Source organism: Temnothorax nylanderi, unplaced genomic scaffold (assembly GCF_030848795.1).
Source record: "Temnothorax nylanderi isolate EJ_2023f unplaced genomic scaffold, tnyl_v1.0 TNYL_tig0039_pilon, whole genome shotgun sequence".
NCBI lineage: Eukaryota > Metazoa > Arthropoda > Insecta > Hymenoptera > Formicidae > Temnothorax > Temnothorax nylanderi.
The window spans coordinates 229,638-254,565 of NW_027249101.1; the positions used below are offsets into that span (position 1 = coordinate 229,638).

The window sequence follows — 24,928 nt, forward strand, 5'->3', positions numbered from 1 at the left end:
GACGTTACGTTGAGGAAGACGCTGCTCTTATCAGCTTCGCGATGCAGTCATTCTCATTTTAGAAACTTCGTATTCGCGCGCCGCTTTTTTTAAAATTGAGTTTTAGACTCGCCGAGTATCCGTTATAGATTCATCTGTTTGAATTTATCAGACTGACCGATAAAAGAGAGGAGGTAGCGACCCGCATGAGCAGGGATAAAAAAAGAAGGGGGTATTTCCTTAGGCATCGACGCTATTACGTGGCGTCGGGAGTTTCCTGGGATCGCCAGGACAGGTGCACTTAGGTATTGTCCGCGGCAACGAGAGACCGGGCATTTCGTTGTCTCGTCTCGAATGATATGGTGACAGCTGAAGAATCATTACGCGACAGAGGATAACGCCCGTATGCAGCTGCCGGCGTACATTTAATTGTACCGCAAATAAAGTGTTTGCGATTGTTCTTCATGTTTCTTCGCTGGTTTAGGAGTTTCCTGTCGTTTTGTAGATCTCTCGCGGAGTACTCGCAGGGATATCGGCAAAAGCGACATTAATCCGGAATACGAGGTGATTAATATCAACATTGCCGTTATTCTGCAAAGAAAACAAGCGTTTAGTGAAAATTAAAATCAATCTTTACAACACATATGTGTGCATGTATGTTTATGTATTTAGATTTATAAACTGTACATATATATATATTTTTTAAATTTCATTGAATTGTAGGAAAAGAAGAATCGATCCACTTAAGTAATTTATATTTTACTTGTCATAAACTTTCTTGAGGGACAAGATATTTAAATTAGAAATATAAAAATAAATAACTCTTGTTTTACAGATATTTTCATTCATCGCTATAAATGTGTATGTACGTATGTATATGTGACATAAATGAAATTAATTGGTTGAACCTGCTTTCCTATAATAACGTTCAATATGTGATATTAAGCAACGTACTTTCTTTACAACGTCACGTACCTACATGTGCACGACATCGTGCACCGGTACAAATTGAGTGATAATAGAATGATTGTGGTACAATGAGGTCAACTTAGTCCAGAGACTCGTGTCTTCAGTGTCGTGCCTCTAAAAGCACGCAGTACGTCAAAGCATATTGTGCTTCAATATCCATAATATCGCATATGCGGCAAAAAAGCGAATAAATGTCGCTCCGAAAATACATAAATATTTCGCGCATAATTGTTCCTTTCTACGCATCTAATTTTGACGTTGCGCAGTGACTCACTTCTCTCATTTTATCGATTACGATATAAAATTCCGATAATCTTTTGCTTCAAAGCGATTTATGGAAAGGATAATAAAGGGAGGGAAATCACATCGATGTTCTTTCATTGTCCTAAATCTTGAATAAGCTGCCTCGTTGCTCCTCCGGAAACGTTACTTTCGAACGCGGCACGCAAATGCCGAGTTGTGAATGGGACTGAAACGCCGCCGAGGAAAAGCGTTGCATGCATACATTTCTCTTTTTTTTTTTACGAGAGATCGTGCGTAATACCCCAAATTTATCGTAGCCGAACGAACTGCTTTCAGACGCGTTGCCCGTTCGACGTGAGAGTCAATTCCGCCTAAGGGTTGCCAAGCGTATCTCCGCTTCCTTGCTCAAGGCAAGCGGCGACTCCAAGTCGGTCTTGCTGGTCGTTGCGCGTTTCATTATTTGACACTCTCACCCAAGCCTAGCCTAAAGAAAGTTACAAGACCCAGGTATCATAATCTTGTTACGTCAAACACAATATATCAGCGTAACCGTTATTTCACTTGTCATTTTTTATAGTCGGTATATGTATATAGCGTCGGTACAAACTCTTAAATAACGATTATGTAATATGGACAGCGAATTCTCATTGTATTCTAATCAATGAAGTTGACCGTTGAGAGATACGTTTGCGTAGGAAATTCGAGATTAGACGAAATTAGCTGCGTTAAGAGAAAATCGAGAGCCGAAGTGGGGAAGTTAGCGACCGTTGAAGGATCCATCGTCTATCTGTTTCCTCTTCTTCGGGGGGGTCGCGTATAGTAATCCGAGCCGGCGATACACCTCTAGAATGCCCCCCCTTCTCCCTTCTATATTTTCACGAGGGAACGAGGATGCGAAGAACGGTTCGCGCACGCGTCGGTTTCTCCGACTTCCTGCCATCCTGCCTTGCTTCCGCTATTTCACATTATGTTATATGCATACGGGTCGCCACGCCGCTGACATCCTCGCCACCGGGAATCCCTATTAAGGAGACGCATCTGCGCGCGATCCGAGCGATTCTCCGCCGTCGCCGCTGTCGCTTGCTATACGAGGGGCACACCGCGCGGCGCCGAGACGACATGGTAGACAGATGCTGGACCGAGCAACCCCTTATTTGACGCTTCGCGGAATGAAGGAAATTTACAATGCGGCTCTTCGCAGCGAGCGTGCTATCAATTCCTGAAAATGCAATCGGAAACTCGAAACCCGGCGCGATTGGAAAAAGGGGGCCCAAGGCCCCAAATAATCAATCCTCTCTTGGAAAGCACGAAAAGATGTGCTTTTATGAAGCATTTTGCATTTGTAAATATTAAATTCCAATTTTTTCATGCCGAGTTCCTTCAGTTGAGGGAGAAAGGCACCGAGTAAATTGTTCATTGTGTATTTCTCTGAGCGTTCTCCAAAACGTATCGCCGCCTCGGATTTTAAGTTCCTTGAACGCGGCGAGTGAGCTACCGAGGCGTGTCTCCGTTTCCTCGAGGCTACGGCCGGATTTGCGAGGCTTCGCGTTCACCTCCGCGAGATCGCAGAGGGCACGTGAGCTACGCCGATTCGCTGGCGTTGAAAATCTCTGGCGTGAACAAGAGAAAAAAATGTAGCACGTTTGCACGAAAGTGTCTCGCCCCGATAGACATCAGATTAAACATCCGGGGATACATTTTGTATTTTTGTCCGATTATTTAATTTGCACAAATCACTCGTACGTTACGCAAGACTCAGATTTTACTTGCGACGAACGGCGACAAGTTATATTTTTACTTCACCAAACGGTAAAGAGGTTGAGTCTGTCAGGTTTTTTTTTTGTTTTCGTCGAGAAACTTTTCTTTGCACCCACGTCCTGAAATTCACGCGTCTATGCGTTTGCGGTCAACGAGGTGTATTATCATCATCGTATAGCGACGCGGTGAAGAAAAGACGTGCTCGCTGCGCGCACGCGGCCACGCGTGCATATAAATAGCTGCATATGGGCCGCGTGCGTCCGCGCGCGTGTAAGTAACAATGTGTACGGTTTTCACGTGCGCGCGTGCGCGCGCGCGCCCCGCGTACAGGCGGGGGATATAATGAGAGGACGAGCGGGGAATTAATTGAAGTGGCGATGTAAGAAGCATACTTTTGGACGTGTCTGGCGTCTCGTAATTATTCTCTCTTACGGAACTGCTGCATTGTAATTAAATCGTTAAATCGCCCACGGGAATGAAAGGTTCGAGTTACATGTCGCGTTCGTTATAACAGAGCTGTTTATCGTCCGGGAGAAATATAGGCTGTGTCTATATTTTATTATCATCCTCGGACATATAATTACGTGAAAATTATTACAACATAAAGTGATCGTTTCGATTTTAAACGGACGCTTCCGTGTATCTCCGAGAAGCTTTCCGGCTTATCTATCTATTGTATATTATTGAATAGAGGGCGGACACACGGCGGGCGCCCGTTACTACCGCGCGTAACCGTTTATGCAAGAGAGACGTCGGGTACCCGACGAAAAGGATGTGCGAAAGGAAGCCGCGGCCACGGTGCCGTGGGCATATTTCCCATCCGTACGAGAGAGAGAATGCCGAGCCTCCCGGCTCGTTTCCTACCTCTCCCCCGCCGCGAATGAAATGTCCGCGACACGCACACACGTGCGGGAGGAGGGACACCGCGCGGCGTAACAAAACCCCTTTTCGTCTCGAAAGCCCCGCGGTCGCGCCGGTTCGTTTTGATTTGGCTTTCGCGCTTATTTAACGAGCGTATTCGCGCTTTGCGAAAAACAATGTCGCGTCCAGTGGCGTCTGCCTATATCCCGTTAAGTGCTGGAACAATGGCTGACAAAGTGATATCGCGACGCCGCGCCCCGTTGTCGAGGGTCATTGTTTCACGTACAGTTTTATTTCTCTTTCTCCTTTCCGACGCGGTTACGTAGTTCTTTTTCATGCGAGCGTAAAATCGATAGGGCAGATAACGGCGAAGGATTAAAGCAGCGGCAATTTTTATTCGGACTGTTGTAACGGCACCGCGTCCTGTGTAGTTCGCAAAGGTGCATAATATTGTGCACATCGCATGCACCTTGCGCGAATGCCGCAACCTGTCGGCGAAATTTGAGTTATCGACGATTGGGGTCGCAGAGAATACGAGTCATTTAGCGTCGTAACCGGCACACAAAGCCAAACGGGGGGAGGCCGTCGTTAATATGAAGGGGTTGCGCCTCTGCCAACATGTACTTATATTATAACGACAAGTATTTTCATTGTAGTCGTACTTCTCCCTCTCGCGAATACTAATCGATACATTTACAATTGATATTAGCTCTTTTACATTAGTTCCGCTTGTGCCATTGAAGTTTTCGCGTACACGCCGAAGGAGCCGGCGGAAATGAAGGGCGTCGAATTCTCGCGAGTATCCGTTGTATCGATCGGTGAGATTTCATCTCGTCAACTCGATACAGATCCAATTCTCTTCTCTCAAGCCATAATGACGTTTTTTTTCGCACGTAAATTGATTCGGTGTCTCCTTCGCGCAAATTTAATTTCACTCGCTAGGAAAAGATAGTTCATCTCTCCCCGAGGATCGCTCTCTTCTCTTTCGATATATCTTCTTCTACAGCGGCAACCACCATTAACTCGAGCGTTATTAAAAAAAACCTCGTTAATAAATCATTTCTGTATCGTGCCTGAAAGTGCCCGCATGGAAATTAAACGACACGTCGGACTTAAGGGATTGAATGAATTTCGTTGTCCTCGCCCGTAACGGATTAAAGGTATATATGGGTACCTGTATGAAGTTCCTTCGCGCATGACGCCGCCGTGCCACGAATATCATTTTTCTTTCCTTTTTATTTGTCATTATGTAATTTGTAGTTCGCGCGGCGATCTTGGTCCGCGTCGTCATGGGATGAGAGACGTATCTCGAGTCCCATGGAAACACGATCTTCTTGATACGCTTCGAGCTGCGCGCGGTTCCAAGTCGGGAATCAAAACGCAGCGCGCTCGTGGATTTATTGCTATTCGATTCGATAGAGGTAATTTATCAAGTTGTAAAGTTAAAAAGCGACAGCAGCTTCATTTTAATTCATTTCAAGTTTCGAACTGAACGATCATACTCTCTTAAAAGGTTTTCTTGATTAAATTGTTACACGATCGGAGACCCTGTCACTAATCATTCCGTATTCATCGTGATACAGACGCGAACGACAGTCTCAGTCGACAGAATGGAATTGTATTCCTAGAATTTCATGGGAAAAGAGAATCGTGCGAACCAACGTTAACGATCCCTAGTCCAGAGGTCGAAATTAATGGAGAGGAGTCGTAGTTCTCTCCTCCAGTCGGCGATCGCTTCGGCATACCCTAACTCCGGGCGACGATATATCCCCGGCCTCGCGCGTTGGGGTGGCCGGGTGCATCGCGGCCAGGTAAGGGGCAGCTGTCCACCAGGTGCCAGTCCACCCCTCCACGTATTCTCCATCTTCGGGACGGTGGGGAACCGCCCGGTCTCATTGGATGCCGGCTCGCGCGCGTTGCGGCAATACTCTCGCGCTCCGCGACAGAAAACAGTCAGTCGTCCCAGGGCGCTCGACGGGGCACGCAGGCGATCTGCGATCTACGTGGTAGATCGCCCCACTCGTCGCCGTGACACGCGGTTCTTGTTCGCAGTCCTTTTCCTCTCTCTCTCTTTCTCCGTCTTGGGTTTAGGGTTTGCACAGTGATCGCGGCGACGTCCACCCGTTAGACACGTTGCCGAATGAACAACCAGTCGCGTCTGGACGGGAAAGGATTACGGAGTCACGTTTAATTCAGTCAAGCTCATCACTGTCTCATCGGATTTTACTCGCGTTGAAATTTTCGTTTAGGGTAGTTTCACGACGTTGACGGTCAAACGTAGTGGTGGTGAAGGAGAAGCGGAGGGCGTAATCTCGTCTTCGCGTCTCAGTGTCCGAAAGTGCGATCCTCAGTGAGCCATCGGAGTTAGGTCCGTCGTACCTCGACTCCGCGACCGTTTGTCCCTCTCAGTTTCCCATCTCCATCTGCAACACATCTGTAAGTCGCGGCTTTTCGCGCCTGACTCTCGCGGGAGCAACACGGCCACATTTATGGGGGTGTCCGGCGAGTGCGCGATCAAGGGCAGCAAAAGCAGCCACCCCTGTCACTGCTGCGGCCACGGCGGCAGTTCCGGCGCGAGCGTGCAACAATCACAGCAACAACAGCAACAACCCTGCGAGCCGTATTACCACCACCACCATCAGCACCATCATCATCACCATCATCACCATCACGGCAAGCACGCACCGCCGAGCGCGTCGCCGCAGCACAACAACAGCGGCGACAACAATATCCTGGCACCGTTGCGCAGCAAGATGAAAGTGCTCAAAAAGCTCAAGCGCAAGATGGGTCTAGGTGAGCCACACCTCCGTCACTTCCTCATTGTCTCTGATGCTTTTCCGGTCACTGCTCGGCCGATCATGCGACTAATCGATCGATCACGAACGCGTTCCGCGAGACACTGCCTGATTTTGTCGGTCAACGACACTCGGACAGGCTTCCTTCGAGAATGAGGATTATGAGCAAAGTGTAGGTTCAATTCGTAGGTAAACAGACGGTAATTGGATTCACCGACGTCTGTCTGATTTCACGTATCTGTCTATTTACAGACCTTAAATTTTAGAATTTTATTGCGAAAAATATTGACTCCTCCCACACATACACACCACACACACACACACACACACACACACACACACACACACACACATTTTTATTGGTGTTTTATTGTAGAATATCAACTAGTATACCATAAATCACACACCCCATTGCGCAAGCTCTTGCCAAAGCGATCTGCATTCAAATCGTCGTTGTAAAATTGAATTCATCGAACGCCCCCGATGAATATTGCTGATGGAGCCGAGCGGCGAACTCTCGTCATCGAGGAACGAATATCTAAACTCTAAAACGGTGATAGAACGGGCGGGGAATTTTGGCTTTTATTCCCCGTGGTCCATCGGCGGTTTATCGCACCGCAAGTTCGATAATTGTTGACGACGCATCTGCTACCTCCAACTTTTCGCTATATTTCGGGAGAGTTTAACCATCACTTTTCCGGTATTATTTAGGAAAGTATACTTGTAACGACTGGCGGTTTAAAGCTCTGATAAAAAATTAATACACATTTCGTACTGATGGAGGAACTGTTTAACTTGTGGATAAAACGAAATAATTTCGAGGAAAGAATCGGCTTCTAGTTCAAAAGTTGTTATTGTTGTCGCATATGCTAGATTCGCAGAGCAATCAAATCTATAGTACGTGATCGATACCGAACTGGTGCGCGATATAGTAGAAGCTGATTGAAAAATACTGGCCGCGGGCAGCTTTGTTTCGTACGACTGCCGACTGTCCCGATTTCCGAGTGCATCGTCGTCGCGCTCGTTTCCATCGCGCGCGTTCAGTAAAAGCTCATTTCGCGGCGAGCTTATGGCCCGAGCTATGTTTCGTTGACCGACTTTTCTTTCAATGGACGATCCGTTGGATTCCACGAGGCAGCCGCGGCTGGCGAAGGGGCATATCGCTTCTCCTTGGCTTCCTTCTCCGTCTCGCTTCCAACATCCCGCGGCGTTCTCATCAGATATCCTTCCTTCGCGATTCAGTCTTTCGCGAATGTAGCATTGTCGACGACAGTTTCTCACAACGTGACTGGAAACTACTCCTCAAACCCTTTGCTCACGCGACTTTTGTCTTCGATACCCATTGCGCTCACTCTCTTCTTTGTCTTCCGTATGTCCATCATCTTGACACAGAATTTCGAGCGCAATAACGAGACAAAAGCAACGTCGTCGAAGATGTTTCCGATTGCTATTTCTGCTTCTATGACTTTGATTTTTTAGAAAGGATTAAATTGGAAGTCTATTTAAGCAATAATAATACATGGAAAAAGGAATTAATATTCTTAATTAAAATGACTCACGATTTTGTACATATATATAAGTAAAATTATATACAGAAATTTACATGTTTAATTAATGATATTAATATGTATGTGATAACGCTTGAAAGATGTCTGTAGGGATACTTTTTATACGCATATTAGGCGCAACATGATTCCAAGAAAAGGTTTTTGTTTGTGGCTACATTCTCATTGATCTGTACATTCCGATGTAATCTAATGGCCGAGATCTTAAATGCTTTTTCCCGACGAGATTTGTAATAAACGGTTCTTTACTATGAGACAAAGCGTTAGTTGTTGTTGATTAAAATCGAGGTTAAAGGTTACGAGTAGAATGAAGTGGAATTGAGTGGAGTAAGGAAAAAGAGTGGCTTTCCTTACGTGATAAATTTTACGTGTCAACGACTTTCTTTCACCGGGAGGTTTTAAGGGACCAACGCAATGCGAGCCCTTTGTGGGAGGGCTCTGAACCATTGAAGATTTGTGAAAGGGACAGTGTGTTCCTGGGATACTTTATATTAGAGAAGAATTGTTTTCAACTAATTCTTGCGTAGCTTGAATTATATAATTAACAAATAACAATATAATATTCTACGAAGATATTATAAAACTGTCCTAATCTTCAAGTTTATAATTTTTAAAATCTGATTGGCAAAAGTTTTGCAAAGTTTGTAACCGCATTCTTGTGGTTACACCTTTCGCTGCATATAATATGAATTAAATGAATAAGAAACAATACGCAATATGTCGCAATATTTGTATCTCGCATTTATATTTTACATTTAATTATCAAGGTCTCAGTATTTCAATCGCCAAAATTTTTATATAATTTTTTGTTCAAGAACGATATTGTTTTCCGGAGCCGCTATTGTTCGATCAATCCTTTCTCCATTTCTCGTGCATAAGAGAAGTAACTTTTATCTCTGTCTCTCCTTTTTCTCCTTCCCTCTTCCGATCAAAGTAAACTAGAGCAAACAGCTGACGCAGCCACCTTGAAATTTCAGAGTTGTCTTGTTGGTTGCTTTGCATGAAATGTTTGGTCCAGTTGATAAGCGCGTTTATATGTATCCAATATTTCACTTATGTACTTCGTCATGTACCTCATCATGATCAGAGTTTTACTTCGAGAAGAGAGGGAACGAGAAGAAGAAGAAAAAGAAGAAACGGAAAAGAGGGATATTTTCAGCGGGATAGAACACTTTATATTTTTTGCTACGATTATCTTCACGGAATAAGCGAAATGAAGAAAGTAAGTCATCGTATCGCTTCTGGAATACCACTTCTTTGCTCTTGCTCCTTTACCTCTTCTTTTTCCCGTTTTTTTGCGGTTCGGTGAATCACTGGTTTCTCGGTTGCAGAGATTCCCAGCCTCTTTACTTTCTCATCCTCGTCGCGACTTTTTTTTTTCCCCGCTCTCTTAACGGCCACAGCTGAGCTACCTCTCTCTTTCTCCGTCTTTTGTAACCAGCCTGCCTTACTGTTTCATCTCGTATTCTTTCTTTTTGCCTGTAATCGGGATATATCGTGTTGTTCGATTGTCGACGAGACGAAGAAGAAAAAAGATTCGTAACCTCAGAGGATTTTCTCGTGCGATCGAGAAATGCCGGTCATGACTGGGTTGAAGTTGATTTACCTGTTCGAGGAAAGGGTCCTTTCCCCCCTTCGATCTGAGTCATGCACTAAAAGCGATTGGTGACGCATTAAGTTGCTGACCGTGACGAAACGTTATTGCAATGTAAATTGCATAATGTTGCGCTTACGCGTGCATGCAAACAATGTACCACCTGCGTCGGATATGATTCAAGGATCCCAGAGAAGTTTCCCACAAGTTTCACTTTGTCACATCCATTGAGATCTTGAGCTTCAGCTATTAACATACTTTCGAATGTACAATAAATGTTAACGTCTTGATTTATCGATTTATTTAACGTTCAGTGAGAAAGTTAGTTGAAGTATCATTACGTTCTTGGAATCTGAGGTCTTGATTGAGTTTCCTTTAATTAACTTATTTACAACGTAACTCAACGAATAAATAATTCATCAAACACACACGCATATGTAGACATGCATACAGGCTCTGTTAAAGCAATTACTATCATCTAGTCGCGGATCTCTCTCTCTCTCTCTCCTGCTATCTCCCCAATTATGTGGAAATGAAATTTCTTACGGTTTCCGCGTGTCTCCCCGAGTCTTCCTTCCGGTGCGGGTGAGCCTCGCAAGTCGTTCGAGTCGTCTCGTAGAAGATTCAGCCAAGAGGCGATCACTGACCGTCCTCACTGACTCGACAACCTCACACAACCCACCCACCCACTTTCCGCTTCGCCGTGTGACGTCAGAGAGTGAGCCGCGGGACGGAACCCGTCTTTGTTCCCACAAGCGTTTCGCGAACCGGTTTTGCGGTTCACGATGCCGCGTAGTATTCCTGTCAGCTGGTCGGACCGCTTAATCGGGGAATTCTCCGCTTATTTTAAGGGTTCGGCGGTCGTGTCCTCGGGAGTCAAGTCCTTTCCGAGAAAGTCCATTCATCCTTCCTCCCTGACGCCCGTAAATTAGCGATAACGCCAGCATGCGCCTGATAAACATATCGAAATTCATAACTGCAGTGCATTTATCGTATTCTTATCTCGACAGACTATCCACGTAAATAATATATAGGTATATATACACAGACCGCAGGATGAGTTTCGCGAACTTTAAATAGATTACTATAGAAGATAATTTTGTTTTTTATTGTAATCTATTGCATAAATATCAGGCGATATTCTTGCCGAAAAAATTTCTGTTAGTTAATTTAGATATTTTCAAAATAAGAATCGTTGTCTCGCTTGAAGTATACTTCGATGACGTTCTTGTCTCTGCAGTTACACCTTCTTCGTTCATGCTGACCGATCCGGAAAGATAATTTCGACAGGGTATCGTCCGCAACATCCGGCACGTCGCGAGCGGATTCAAGAACGGAAGTCGACATTGATAGGACACAATGGGAGCCGAGAGTTCCGTTTTCCTGGATCGCGTTCCCTTGCGACGGCCTTTTGTCCGAGACGAAACGCGTCGCTCACGTCTCAATTCTACATTTTATCCGAGCCCTCGATAACGATTGCGGATCGCTTCGGGCGCGTCGGCGGAACGGAGATCCCGCCGTTTTCCGTGCGAGTCCGCTTCGCGCTCCTCCCTCGCCGCTCTGCGGAGGGAGATCGTAATCTCGGTCGACGCGGACGTGTGGAAAGTGGACCTTCGCGGAAGCAAGGTGCGTGAACACCCCACGTGGGTACGCAGCGCGTGCACCGGAAGCGGTCTCATAAGCAGGACTCGTGCGCCTATCGCGAGCCGCTCTCGGGCTCGGCTGCGTGGAAATTCGTAAGACCACCCTGCCGTGACGCCGATTCGTTCTGAGCCACATTCGTCTCGCCTTACGTGACTGCGTAACGTGACGTAATTGCTGAATATTTTTTGAATATTTAATTCCACGATCTCTCTCGCGCAGTTCCGACGGATATAAACTCGCGTTATCACAGCCCGTCTCTTCGCGTTCGAATTAATCGCGACGAGTATCTAAAAACATACATATTTTCTTGTTTTGTCTACTGCCCGCGCGAGATGATCCCTCTTGGTCCTGGTGGGCAGAGTCTGTTTACGAATAGACGCGCCGTTGCGAGCCTCCTACCGATTTCCCTCCACGAGTCGAGTCGAAAAAGCGGTGTAACTGCTAAACATCTGTCGTCGGTCGAAGTGTTTCCAGAAGACGTGGCCCAGAATACGAGCGCGAGAAAAGTTTTCACGAGTGCTTTTGAGAATCTCATTTGCTAAGCTGAGGCTGCTGCTGCTAACGTAATAGATTCCCGAGTGATAAGGCAGGTCGTAGATTTTTTTATTAAAAAAAGAGACTGTCGTCGACTAGAAAATATCTCGTGACTTTGCAAACAGGCACGAAAGCACGCCGAGATTCAAATCCACTTGAATCGCGAGATAACGAGTTAATTAACCAGTCTCAGGTTTCACGAGCGATCTTTTCCGTTAATTAATTTGTATTGCGGCGAATTTTTTTCTTCGCGAGGCAGATTTAAACGTAAAATAGAATTAAACGTTCTGTTGAAATCGCGTAATACTTGGGATTTATTCGACGCAAATTATCCGAGGTAGAGGAGCACGGCGATGAGGGAGAGTTGTCGGTGCGATCTTCACGCATATTCTATGCATAAATCTCCTAGCTACGCAGCGAGACGTCCTAACGATACGTTCTCCTTCGCGTGATCCTGAATACGCCGGGGGCTAATACGGCGAGCTCCCTTCGCCGAGATTTATCGGGGCCTGCCTTTTTAAAGCTTTCTTTTCCTCCAGTGGAGATGCTCTACTGCGCCCAAGTGCCGTGCTTTTAATGGTGCTTTAACGGTGAGACAACGCCGTGGCGCGGAGCCATTTCTCAATTTGTCTGGCAGCTTCTGGGGCTTCTCTTCTCGTCCCGTTCCGCGCGGCTCCTTGTTCGGAGAGCCCTTCGAACCGTTCGTTCTCCCGCAATCGGCACGTACTCGATACTCTTTAATCGCCGTAGAAACGAAACTGCAGTCTGGAATTGTCTGGAAAGCGTCGCGTTACAGCTGCTCGAGGGGCGTTAAAAATAGAATCATAACGAGCTTTAGGGACTTTGACTTCGGAAGATAAGAACGAAAGTCGCATAAAACGAAGGACGCAGAAATAAACGTTGTCGGGTAAGGCATCGCTATACGGACGTTTGCGCTTATTTGTTTTCTGTTATCTTTCCTTATATTTTAACATACACCGGTCGAAAGAGACGATGATTCACTTTTTCCGATCGAAATTGCGGGTTCGATCACATGCGGCGCGATGGCTCCCCCAATTTGAGACTGACTTTTTCGAAAGACAAGAGAGAAAGAGAGAAGCCCCCAGAGCCCTTCACTCGCAATACACATATTACTCTTGGGAGTCGAGAGCCGCCTCTAGACTTTAATGGAACAAATGTTGCGAAACCACATCGTCGCCCCTCGAGCCATCTCGAGGGCCTCAATGCCGATGCAATTTCGACGATGATAATACCGCAGAATTTATCGGGTGCCTTTTAATCGAGTCTACTTTATAACGATTCGATCTGATGCAAATAAGAGCTTTCCTTAGCAATCATTATTCGGGGCAAAAATTTTTCGGATCTTTTGAATCTTCAAACTACTTGACACGAAGTACTTTGTTGCGATAACGAGCTCCAGATTGAGAGCGAGGACGTCTGTCCTTGAAGAACGCCGAATAATCGCGAATCGATCGTGGTATTATTAGCATATGAATGGTCTTTCGGAAACGCGCATAACGGAGCAGGAGTCCCCCTCATCATTAAACTTTCCCCCATTCTTACACTTGTCCTCCACACTTGTAATCACCGGAAGTCGCCGGTTGATACTCGTAATTTCTCGTTGATTACGGTAGAGGTAACCTTAACGCCCACGAACAAAACCGAGGATCGTTGAATGAAAAAAAAAAAGAAGGAGGAAGGGCCGTCCCGCGGTGAAAAATCCGACGTGGTCGTCCTACGCGCAATTCGCGCGGCGTGGCGCCTCAACGAGCGATTCAATGTCTGAATGAACGACGAGATGATTTAATTGCCGAGTGTCAGAGTTCATCTCGACGACGTGACTGTCGTCCGACCAGCGCCTCTCATTCTCCACGCCATCCATCCGCCCACGTTGGCCACACGAAATCGGCCTAATCGCAGGAAGTTCGGCTGACCTCCGCGATTAAATTCAATTAGCTGCGACAATTTCTCGCGAGAATTTCTCTCACGAAATCGTTTAATTGCTCGGCCGAATGTACTCGCGAGAATGTATTGTACTTTCTCGGTGCTTTGTAATCGAGGATTATCAGAACGTTTTGCAGCCGTAATTGCATTAACGGATAACTTTGATATAATCAATGCTTCAGTTAAATGCAATTTCGTTTCGCCGAGTGATGGCGGCAAAGTTAATTTATCCGTCTGCAATCGGCTTCCTCGAAAAGCACCCACGTGCGCCGGCGGCGATCCCGCGAAAGTACCGGTTTTACGCGATAAACGAAGCCGCCGATATGTAAACCGCGGCGGCCGGCTGCCGGCGTTTATCGGCACCGCGGAGCCGTAAACTCCCACGACTTTTACTCGCTTTTCCCATCGTGATTTACGATGTAATCCGCGATCCGCGAAATTTCGCCGCCGAAACTTTCGCAACGCGTTCACGGCCCAAATCCAGCGATAAACGTGACGCTCTGTTATCGCATTGTTCCATCATCAAATCCGCTTCCAACGGTTTTCAGGACGTTTATGCGAACGCCGATGGCTGTGAGATCATTGTAAGTAACTGACAATCTTCTCAGCCTGGCTTTGCAGCTTTAGTGTTTTAGTAACGATGGAAATTTTATCTATAATTTTGGTAATATGTGTGTTAGAATTTGGATCTGCAATTTCGCCGATGATAATACCGCAGAATTCGTCGCGTATTTTTTAATCGGGTCTACTTTATAATAATTCAACTCACGTCTGATGCAATCTGATGCAAGTAAGAACTTTCCTTAGCAATCGTTATTGGAATTTTTCGAATCTTTTAAATTATTTAAATTTTAACTACTTGACACTTGACGTTCTTGCGATAACGAACTCCAGATTGACAGCGAAGATCAGAAAATGGATCAAATCCAGAAATTGACATATTGATATTTCGATGATGATATATTCGCGATCCATATGTTGCTCCGTTACAAGCTCCACGCTGCTCGCGATCGGCGTGTTACACGCGTATTTGTGAAAACAATCGGGGAGGGCTATAGAACAGTAATTATCGCGAGGAAGCGACGGCCGCTCTCCATCGAGACCCCCCTTTCGTCGCGGATCGCCGTGCACGCTAATTCGCATCTAATTTAACATGAACGGAATCTCGGAGGCGACGCTGATAATCGCGCGCTCTAACGAGCTTCTCCCACACGCGCCGTTCCTGCCTTCCAGGCATTGTCTCAATTCCGCGGAGAAAATCACCGATTTTCTCCTACGTACGTACGTACGAACTTACGATTAACCGGGATTTCACCGTAATGACCCGTCGATATTTCACGTCGGTAATAATACGGCCGGCGAAACGGCGCTGTAATATTTAGAATCGAGGCGAGTCGTACGTACCTCGCGCTCCTCTAATCAAGATCCAGAGCGTAGTAACGTCGTTCGCGGCGCACAAAAAGAAGAATCGTCCCACTGGAGAAAGAGAGAGAACGGCGGCGGCCGGTGGGGTACGGCGGGCTTTCCGCTTCATCCGTCACGGTTGAGAGCCACGGTGAACCGTCGACCTCTGGTGTAAACCGAGAAAGTCCGCGGACGACGGCGGGGCTCGCCGAGAGCAACCGGACCGGATGAATTAAAGACGTTAAGGTCCGTTGCCTTTAATCCTTTTGTCGACCAGTTACGTCTTTCCCTGCGCAATTTGGAAATTGGCGTAATGACGACTCGCCGTCGCCGCAAGGTCGAGGAGACGTTGAAGAATGCGAGTAGAGAGGAGCGAGCCTTTCTGGATCTGTTAACCACATCGGTTTTTTCCTTTAACGCGAGAATTTGCACGTGAATTCCCACGGACTCTCTTCGGTGGGTTTCATGTTAGATATTTTTTTGTGGAAGGGGAGGATCGAGCCGCGGAGGAAGGAAACAGGAAGGAAAGGCACGCGGGGATCGCACGAGGGGAAACCGACGACGATCCGGTGGCTTCCCTCCGGGATATTAAGGACAGATGGACCGTGAAACTTATCGCCGTAAGAGCATTATGCGATTAAGGGCTTGGTTTCTATCGAGTCTATTCTCAAGATGTAATACAATGACCGTCGCACATCTCTATTATTCTCTCTCGTCGTGAACGTCGGCTTTTAAATAAATTCGGCGAATCGTATATTTTAGGGATTCGGGCTTGTCGTCGTTTTCGGTGTCGACGAGCTTGCTCAAAATCACTCGGAGCTTTTACGCGAAACCGCACGTACATGGCGCGTGCCGAGCTTTGCATATCGCTATCAAACCCCTGACAACGGCCAGTCTGGCTGTGTCGGGGGGCGGGATCGATAGAGCTTCTATTGCGATATCACGCGCAAACCCCATGGGCGAGTATGGTGGCGACAGTGGTCGGGATGGTGGGGGTACTCCGCGTCGCGGAGCCACCCCCACATTTCTATGGAAATCCTATGTAAAAAAAAGGAGACATGCATATGTAGTGGCGCGTTCAACCCCCCGTCGGCGTCGATTCGCGCGCCCAGATTTTGCAGCTTCGTATACCTCTTCCGTGCCTCCGGCAACGTTATTAATTCTACTTGCTCCGAATTGAATGCATTTTTCATCATCTCGCCAATCGCGTTTGCTCCGAATTATTGATTTACGCCGATAAATGCGATTACAGTTCTAAATAGTGATTAATGTTTCGGGCGCTCATATATAATTCCGTAACGTTTGACACGCTGTTTGAGTCACCCCTAATCGAGTAACGACTCCCTACATAACCGATCAAGTATGCTAATGTCCCGTGAAAATCGTCGAGCCATGAAGCTCCGTGCGGGATACGCGCGGATCTTTCGTTCACCCGACTTTTCCCACCGCGCAAGCTCGCTCTTAGACTATTTTCCTGTAAAAATATATAGGTCGCTGCAGTTTCCTCCACGCGCGCTTAACGCGCGACACACGTGTATGAGCACAAGACCAAAATACGGCTTCTCCGGATCATCGATCGGTTTTCAGGACGACCGGGAGGGTGCCGGAATGCCCAAAAGCTTAGGGTCCTTTTGTGTTTTCCCCTCTCGCTGATCTTTTTTTAGATCTCGTCCTTTGGCTAACGAAAAAGAGAGAGGGAGAGAGCTACGCCAATGCCGGTGCTGGCTGGCTGGCTGGCTTTCGTCGGGCCAGGTGGTGCGCAACCGTTGCTACGGCATGCATCGCCATCCCCAAAGCCGTGTGTTCCGCTCTTGCGAGCAGCTGCAGCTGCGACATATACATAGCGACGTCTGTGCGCGCGCGTTGCGTGTCGCTCCTCCGCCATCTGAGGGTTGAACTCGCGTATATTAACACTTGAGACTTGTATTCACTATTCGTACTATCGCGCGTCTCCGACAACGTTTCTTGCGCCCCGGGGGGCTTAATATAGTCTGTAAAGAGCCCATTTTTAATTGATCAGTGTCGCGCTTTATGTTACTCTTTAATAATTAGTTATTCGCAATTGCGTAAGAGAATGAGATGCAGATGAAAAATGTTGAAAAAGAACAGAGAGAAAAAAAATTAGATTTTTGTTTTAATTTTAAAAATAATTTCCGCAATAGATTACTGCGATATTTTATCAAGTTGATCATCAAAATATCCTCGAGTAATATATCATTATCAGTTTCCGTTATTCGTGTAAATTCCTAAGTTCAACGTCAATCTGACGCATAAAGCTTTTTATCATTGTCACGTTACGCCTTTCGCTAATATCGGCAGATAAGACCGCGCCTTATCGACGGCATCCGCAAGGTGAGATCCTCCAGATATATCCGCCTTTCCGTTCGAATGCCCCGCTGCCACGCACAGCTTGCCGAAGTGTACGTGTACGTGTGTACGTGCCCGTGTATTGACGGACCACACAGACACACGTAATGACAGCGGGGAGTTGGTCGGGGCAGCAACCAACGCAGCAGATGGGGAGTTTGCTTCTGCAAGCCAGTCGTTGTAGCGGCGTGGCTCAGGCTGCCCGCCTTTTCCCGGCAACTCCCGGCTTGTAAATCCACTCGTGTTTTCCTTTCACCATTCTTTCTCTTCCTTTCGCCATTCGTCGTTTTTCTTCCGATCCGGAAAATCGGGAGGGTGAGAGATCCGGAAGACAATGTGAGAGAGCGTGCGCGCGTGCCACCTTTCCACCCCTCGTCGTCTTCCTTCAATCCCCTCCCCCTCCCTTCTTCACCTCTCGATCACCCTTCGCCGGATCTGGAACGGCGTTGATAAAGATCCCACGTTGAGGATCGATCGATCGTCTAGCTGTTCTCAATCTGAGTGAGTACTCGCCGAGAGATTCTCTTTGTCTCAAGCTCGCGTCAAGTAAATTCTAACGTTTTCGTTGCGCTTCTACTACTAAAATCGCGTACAAAGGGTTCAATCACGGAAAAACGTATACGTTTGCTCTACATACTATTGTACATCATTTCATTTCTTTATTTCGTTATTTCGTATTTGGTATATAATTTAATCTTTTTATAATTTTATACATGATTATTCGAAGTTGCTCGAAGTTGTTCAAAGCTGTTCGAAGTTCGAAGTTCAACAATTAGTTCGTCTGCTCCAGATCCCCTCCTGTTTTGCGATTTACGTCGGAAAACTTCCTTGTTGAAAAGAAACCCGTATTTTCCTAAACAAACTTCTTCTAAGTGCGGAACATTCGTGTTCGTTCCTGAAAATCGCCGTTGTTTTGCGTTCCAAGATCCAAGATGTCTTTGTCCTGCTCTAAGATCGAGATGTCTTTGTCTTGTCAACGACCGAGGCGACCATTGACAGTCAATAGGGCCACCAGAGTGGCACGATTGCGCCTCTCGGCACACGTTCTCGGTGAGTACAAAAACGCATTCGTTCTCCATCACGTCTCCCTCTCTCCGTGAAATCTGTCCCTCCCCGTAATCTGTCCCTCTGAAACTCCCCTGCTAAGAATCAGCTGCTTCCACATCGCTGGAGCACAATGTGCCGAATCTGAAAGGTCTCCATTGTTACTTATAATAAATATTTAATCACTGATTAAATCGACAACATTTAAAACACAGATATGCCTCCTTGACATTTTTCAGGAAAATTAAATGCGATTAAAGTAAATTTTTTCTCGCAAGAAAACGACAACGTGACGAATAATAATAATAATAATAATATCGAAACTTAAGAAACTAATTTGCAAGATTAAAGAAATATTAAAATTCAAAGTATAGGTAGGTTCCAATGGAAATCCGCACGAATATAGAAAACGGGCTAACTAAGAACCAGGCGCGGTAAATAATGCGCGAAAGTTTTGTTTTTATTTCTATTTTACATATCTTCCAACCTTGACTGCGCGCCGACTAAATTTGTCAGACTTGAAACACAGCTCTGGTTGGAGTAGTAAAATCCCCCCCCCCTACACCTAATTAAATCGATTCGATTTAATTTTTGATGCTATATGCTAAATAACTGTAAAGAAATCATTGCGAAAGATATGTAAAATAGAAATAAAAATGAAACTTTTGCGCATTATTTACCGCGCCTGGTTCTTAGTTGGCCCGTTTTCTATATTCGTAAAGAAATATTAATTATTATTCAATTTGCAAAACTGTATTAATTCAAATACGGTGACCACACATGGCGACTGAGTCATTTCCACTGGTTAGTCGCCCGTAACTCCTTCGAAAGGCTTACGTCAACACCGTTCTATCTGACCGTTGCGTTTCTCCGGTCTATTCGCTCGAACGAGCGCTTCCCTAGCCGGTTTGTGCTCGAAATTAGCGCGCAGGGCACGACTCCGGTTAAACGACGAGTGCGAGACACGCGTTTCTTTGTCGTACGAGGAAGCGGAATTTCATTAACGCGACCCCGCGCCTTCGTGAGTCATCGCGCGCGCGCGCGACGATGTTGCGGACCGTTCGCGACCCGATGATACAATCGGCGCGGGGTTCGCCTTCCTTCCTCTCTCTTGTCGTCGTGCATTAGCGACATGGCGCAAGAAACCTAATTTCAACCTCGCTTAGGATCGTAACTGGGTCGACGATACCATCGATACAACGGCAACGACCGCGTCGTCTTCGAAACGTCCGTGCCGTTCCTTTTACCCGCGCGTTTATTTCGCGCGCGCAAACATGTCCAAAAACCGTTAAGCACAATTACATTGCGCGATACCATATATTCCCGCGGACTTTCTATCTAATTAAAAGCGAGCACGCCACGTGCTGGGCAATGGCCGTGGCTCCGACACGATACTAGAATTATCCGACGCACTTGTTTCTCTACTTTCGTTGTTCATCGCATTTCATCTCGACGTTCCCTGATCGCTTAATCGCCGGTGCCTCACTTATAAATCCGTTTATTTGCTGAGCTATGCTAGGATTCGCGTGCATCTAAATTGGATCTTGTTAATTCCTGCATTAAATACATATCGGATATGTATTGGATCGGACGCTAAAGATTTCGTTGGAGCCAATTATCCGTTCCGTTTAAGATTGCAGTTCAGACTTCAGACTAATATATTATCAAAGTCGCATACTTCTTTTTCTCTCCTATTTAAATCGACGAGAATTCCAGAAGTTGCGTCATTGCTTGTCGATCGCGAGATTAGAGATTGCAGTTCGAGCCCCATGATCGCCCATGTAAAACAGCTCGAGCGTGGCTCGAAACCGTTAATCCCGTGTCCGCACGGGGAGACGCGAGAACCGGTCCGGTTTCCGTTGTTTTCCCTTTCTTTACACCCCCGCGAGTAAGTCGGTCGCGGCGATCCCGCGCGTGCGAAGCGCGACAGATGCGGCGCAACCCCCCCTCCCCCCCGGGTTCCGGAGGGATAAAACGAAGGGTGCGGTGTCTTGTGGTCACCCTCTCGTTTAACTTCGTTAATCCGATTGTTCGTAGATGGGCCGTGGTGGTCCGCATTAAAAGCGCCGTGATGGGAATATACACTTGTCGTCGTGGGGCTTCGTTACACCCCCGAGTCTAAGAAGCTTAGAATATTCCGGTCGCGTTTGCAAAACGGCTTTGCCGCACTTCGAGGCACTTCGCTTCCACAAACTTCGTTGATAACGCCGCAAATCAAAGAGTATATGAGTCACGCTTCGCGTCGTCGCCTTAGTTCCTGGCCAAGTAACGTCGAGGATTAATAGTACCAGGAAGGTTCGAGCGTTCACCCTGGGACGTTCGCGGGTCGCCGAAAAGCGGGTCACCGAAGCTATACGCCGAGGGAGACGGCGAGCTCTCTCGGATAAAGATCTCGGGCGTTCTTCCATCAAGCGTGTACGACCAACTACGCCGCATACCAGCGGGGCGCGTTCCTTGTTCCGGAGGCTGATCTTTTATTCCGTCCGTGGCGCGCGGGCCCAATTCCAGATAGCTCGCTTATGAGAAACGACACGTACAATCCTTCCGCCGTTTTATTACGAAAGCAGAGGCAGGCAAATGGCAAGGCATCGAGCGTAATTACGAAGGAATCTCGTACGATCATCGATCCAATGACGCTGACCGCGATAGAAGGCGCTATTGTGCCGCATCAGGCTAATTGCGCGAACATTACGACGTAACGTCATCGCGATCTACATGATAGGGACCCTTATCTTTATCGCCCCGCAGCGCAAATCACGAGCCGCGATCGCGGCAATTAGGGGGGGGGGAGACTTGTGGAGTCCCGGGTTCGACGACCCTCACCGCGCCCGTTACCTATCCGCTCCTAATCGCGATTCCGAATCGCGTGTAGATGGTAGCTTAATGTACCGATTGTTTACCGCGTGCTGCATCACGCGCACGCGAGGTGTGCTCTCCGTAATTACGTTAACTATGCGCGCGCCATCCCGAGAGCTACCTTCTTCTCCGCGTGGACGGCTACTTTTCCATCTCGCTCGCGGTCGTGGCCACCTCTCGTTCGCGCCTCGGGCTGTGTGTACGCGTTATTATTATTTTAGCATGACGAGAGAGTCTCGCACATTGCCATCTTACGTAACGCACGTGATGGTGGAGGGCAAAACAGAAAGAACGGCGGAGAAAGAGAGAAAGATAGAGAGAGAGAATTGGAAAGAGGGAGGAAGAGGGGAATCGGCTTGGGTATAGGGGAAAGGACGCGGAGCTCCTCCGTGGGGAAAGAGAGAGGGAGATCGCCTCCTAGGACGACTAGGTAGCTCGGCAAAGATCACGGCACCGGGCGTGGGAACAAGGCCCCTCCTGCTACGAGGCCTAGCAAGAGCGCGCGCGGAGAAAATTACCACCGACCTCGTCGGCGTGCCGCTTAACAGTACCTCGAGTGCCTTATCGGAGCGGTCCGTAACCCCTGGCTCCAAGTCGTCCTTAAGATAGGTAACAGGCGCACGCAACCCGACGCGGCCGCAGCCTGTTGCGCGTCTCACTTTCCTTCCTTCCTCCCATTCTTTTTTTTCCCCCTCTTTTCACGTCGATTCTTCCGGAGTCGCGTGAATGATCGCGCGGAGACATCCGGCTCTTGATATGGCTATGTAGAACAAAACAGATAATTTCTTAATGAGAATACTAATTATATTTTAACCCAATCTTTTTGGGAAACTTTTACTTTGCCAGTAATTAATTAACAATAAAGACTTTTTATTCGGAACACGTCGCGACGATTATTATTAATAAATATAGTTATAGGTCGAGTAAAAACATTTATTGTTAATTATATTTTATTGATAATAATCGATACCGATTGTATTTTACTACGTAAGAATTTAGTTATTATCTCGCGAATCAATGATGGTCTGCGAAACGTAAGAGGATACGGTGTGTTAAAGGGCTGCTGCGCGCTTCGTCGATCTTCTCGTTCTTGTTTATTCGATCAAAACCCGCGGAGTCGTCGTTTTGCGTCACGGTTCGTCGAACCTGAGCGAGGCCGCGAGGTACGCCAAGATGCGTCGATTATGGCAGCCTTATCAGGCTGCACGGCGCGTCCGCGTTCTTTCCTACAAGCGGCTGATAGTATCCGATGCAGAAATAGATTTTGGTGATTTGATTACGGTGAATGAGCTGAGGGCAGGGAGGGAGGGAGGGACGAAGCTCGGTCAAGGCTTCGTTTATTTACATCATACAAAGTGCATCGCGTTCACATCGTCGCCGTGGCGACCTCGCGCGTGTTCGCGAAGCCGCCGCGCGTGTTCTGTTCCCCCGATTACTTTCACCTCGATACGATAACGCGCTCGCCGGTTGGAATTATTTCGATAACGCCGGCGAGAGCGCATCGTGAAACTTCTTAAATGTCACAGACTTTACTGGAGTAAAGGTGTAATACGCAAGGGAAATAAAAATAGAAATGACGCAAGTTGCCGGTCGCGCGTGGAACAAAGTAAAGGGGGGTCGATCAAGCGGAAATAATCGAACTGAACTAATTTAATCCTTCATTTCCAATCCCAGAGGCTTATAGCCGTATTCATAGTCCTTTCTTGAGTAAGGATTCCTTGTTCCTCATTCTACACTTCATAAATTTTAAGGTTCCTTGATCGATCAAGGAAGGTTAATGAAATGTAGAATAACTAATAAGGAACAAGGAATCCTTATTCCTCAAGGAAGGACTATGAATACGGCTATTAGTCCTCTCAGTCGAGGAAGGATCGCGAGGTTTTCGTCGGCATGAGATCGCGATTAATCGATGTGCAACGCTCTCAAACACCTTTCCTAAATCGCGACGCGGGCCTACCTGTGTCGTTGTTTTTATTTTCAATTTTCTCGCGCTCTACCTTCGCAACATCTGTTATTTCGCTACCGGCGACATCGGGCTAGAAACGAGATTTTAATTAAGCCCGGCCCCGCGCGAGATGCAGCATCGCGGCGACTCATCGCGCGCGACGCGCCGAGATTCACCGAGTGTCTTGCAGTCTACGAGGGGCACTTCCGCGCAAATGTGTGCCACGGGTTTCCCACGAGATGCGCCGGCGAATGGCGGCATAGGCGCGGGCATAGACCAATTACTACCGGGGAAGAGAGAGAGAGAGAGAAAAAAATTCTCGCTGACTCGCGCGATTTGCGTGGAGAGCGACGATCGATCGCCTGGCGCTTGGTCGCCCTCCGGAGAAAAAAAAAGGAAGACGCGCGCGTCGCGGTCTTTAATGACGGTCACGACGAATTGAATCGGCGATTACTCAGCGAATGTTCGCATAACTGTTCACAGGCGGTACGCTGTATCACGGTCGCGATTGATCCTCGCGGACTGAAAGCAGTATGTCAATCCGCGTGTCAATCCTCGGACGCCGTTGACCTCTCAGCAGAGATCCCGGAGAACTCGAGTGCAATCGGAAAAGCTGATCTCCGGAAAAGTTGAATCTAAATTTATGTAACGAGAGACACAGCCTCTCCAGATTTCTTTAACAATCTTGCAAAGGGCTAAGATAATTGCCATTTCGCGATGATGCGCCGCGCACATTCCGTTGTCCCCGCGAAACGCTCTTGCGCCTGCGGTGAAGTCGCGGTGGTGGCGAATAAACGGCCCGTCTCCAGGGGTAAATGGAGTCATGCTTTGGTTACACGAGGCCAACAAGAACGCCGGCGAGATGCAACGGTATACGTCATAACATTCCCACGATGAATCGGCCAGGCGTTTCTAACCGACTGTCGGAGGTGCGTCGGCGATTCACGTTCTTGCCGTGACTAATCGAGAGACTAAACAACGACGCTTCTCCAATCCGTGTAAATTAGACTTCGTCGCGAGATGCTCTTCACCTGCTTTCCCGCACAGATGAAAATCACGGTCGTGTCTTTTAGAGACCGCGCGATTTTACACCTGTCATTCTTTGCTCGGTCTCGATCGGCGATTATACAGTCTTATGTTATAATTATATTATATAAGATGTAATTATATTATAATTACATCTTATACTATTATAATTTTCATGTCAAAATCGAACCTTGAACTATAGCGTCGAAACAAAGATTGGTCGGAAACTTTATACCTTATATATAAAAATGAATAGACATTTATCTGTTTCCTCATTGCGCAATCGAGTCTTGGAAACCGATTTAAAGAACAAAATCTCTCGACTAACGGAAGCATTTCATTATCACTCGACTTATGTATTCCGATCTTTTTTTTTTATTGGCCTACGCAACATGGCGAA

General features: G+C 47.0%; 1 protein-coding gene and 1 long non-coding RNA gene across 5 annotated transcripts in view; one reads left to right on the plus strand and one right to left on the minus strand.

Moving 5' to 3' along the window:
• Neur (E3 ubiquitin-protein ligase neur) overlaps nt 1-24,928 on the plus strand; it is a 53,181-nt gene that overhangs the window by 18,997 nt on the left and 9,256 nt on the right. The window contains exon 1 of one of the 3 annotated variants that reach the window (XM_071704078.1): nt 5,760-6,603. The exons of 1 other annotated variant lie outside the window; for it this stretch is intronic. In XM_071704078.1, coding sequence (XP_071560179.1) covers nt 6,300-6,603 — 304 coding nt within the window. In that variant the 5' untranslated portion in view covers nt 5,760-6,299. Of the gene's footprint in view, nt 1-5,759; nt 6,604-17,844; nt 18,708-24,928 lie in introns of those variants that run through there. One more of the 3 variants, XM_071704079.1, reaches the window with a different exon arrangement.
• On the minus strand, nt 8,648-10,419 carry LOC139771462 (uncharacterized). 2 transcript variants are annotated; one of them, XR_011717909.1, is made up of 3 exons: nt 10,311-10,419; nt 9,777-10,010; nt 8,648-9,649 (listed from the first exon to the last, which is right to left on the minus strand). It is a non-coding gene; the product is annotated as an uncharacterized lncRNA (long non-coding RNA). The 2 variants fall into 2 exon arrangements; XR_011717908.1 differs by having other exon boundaries at nt 9,777-10,021.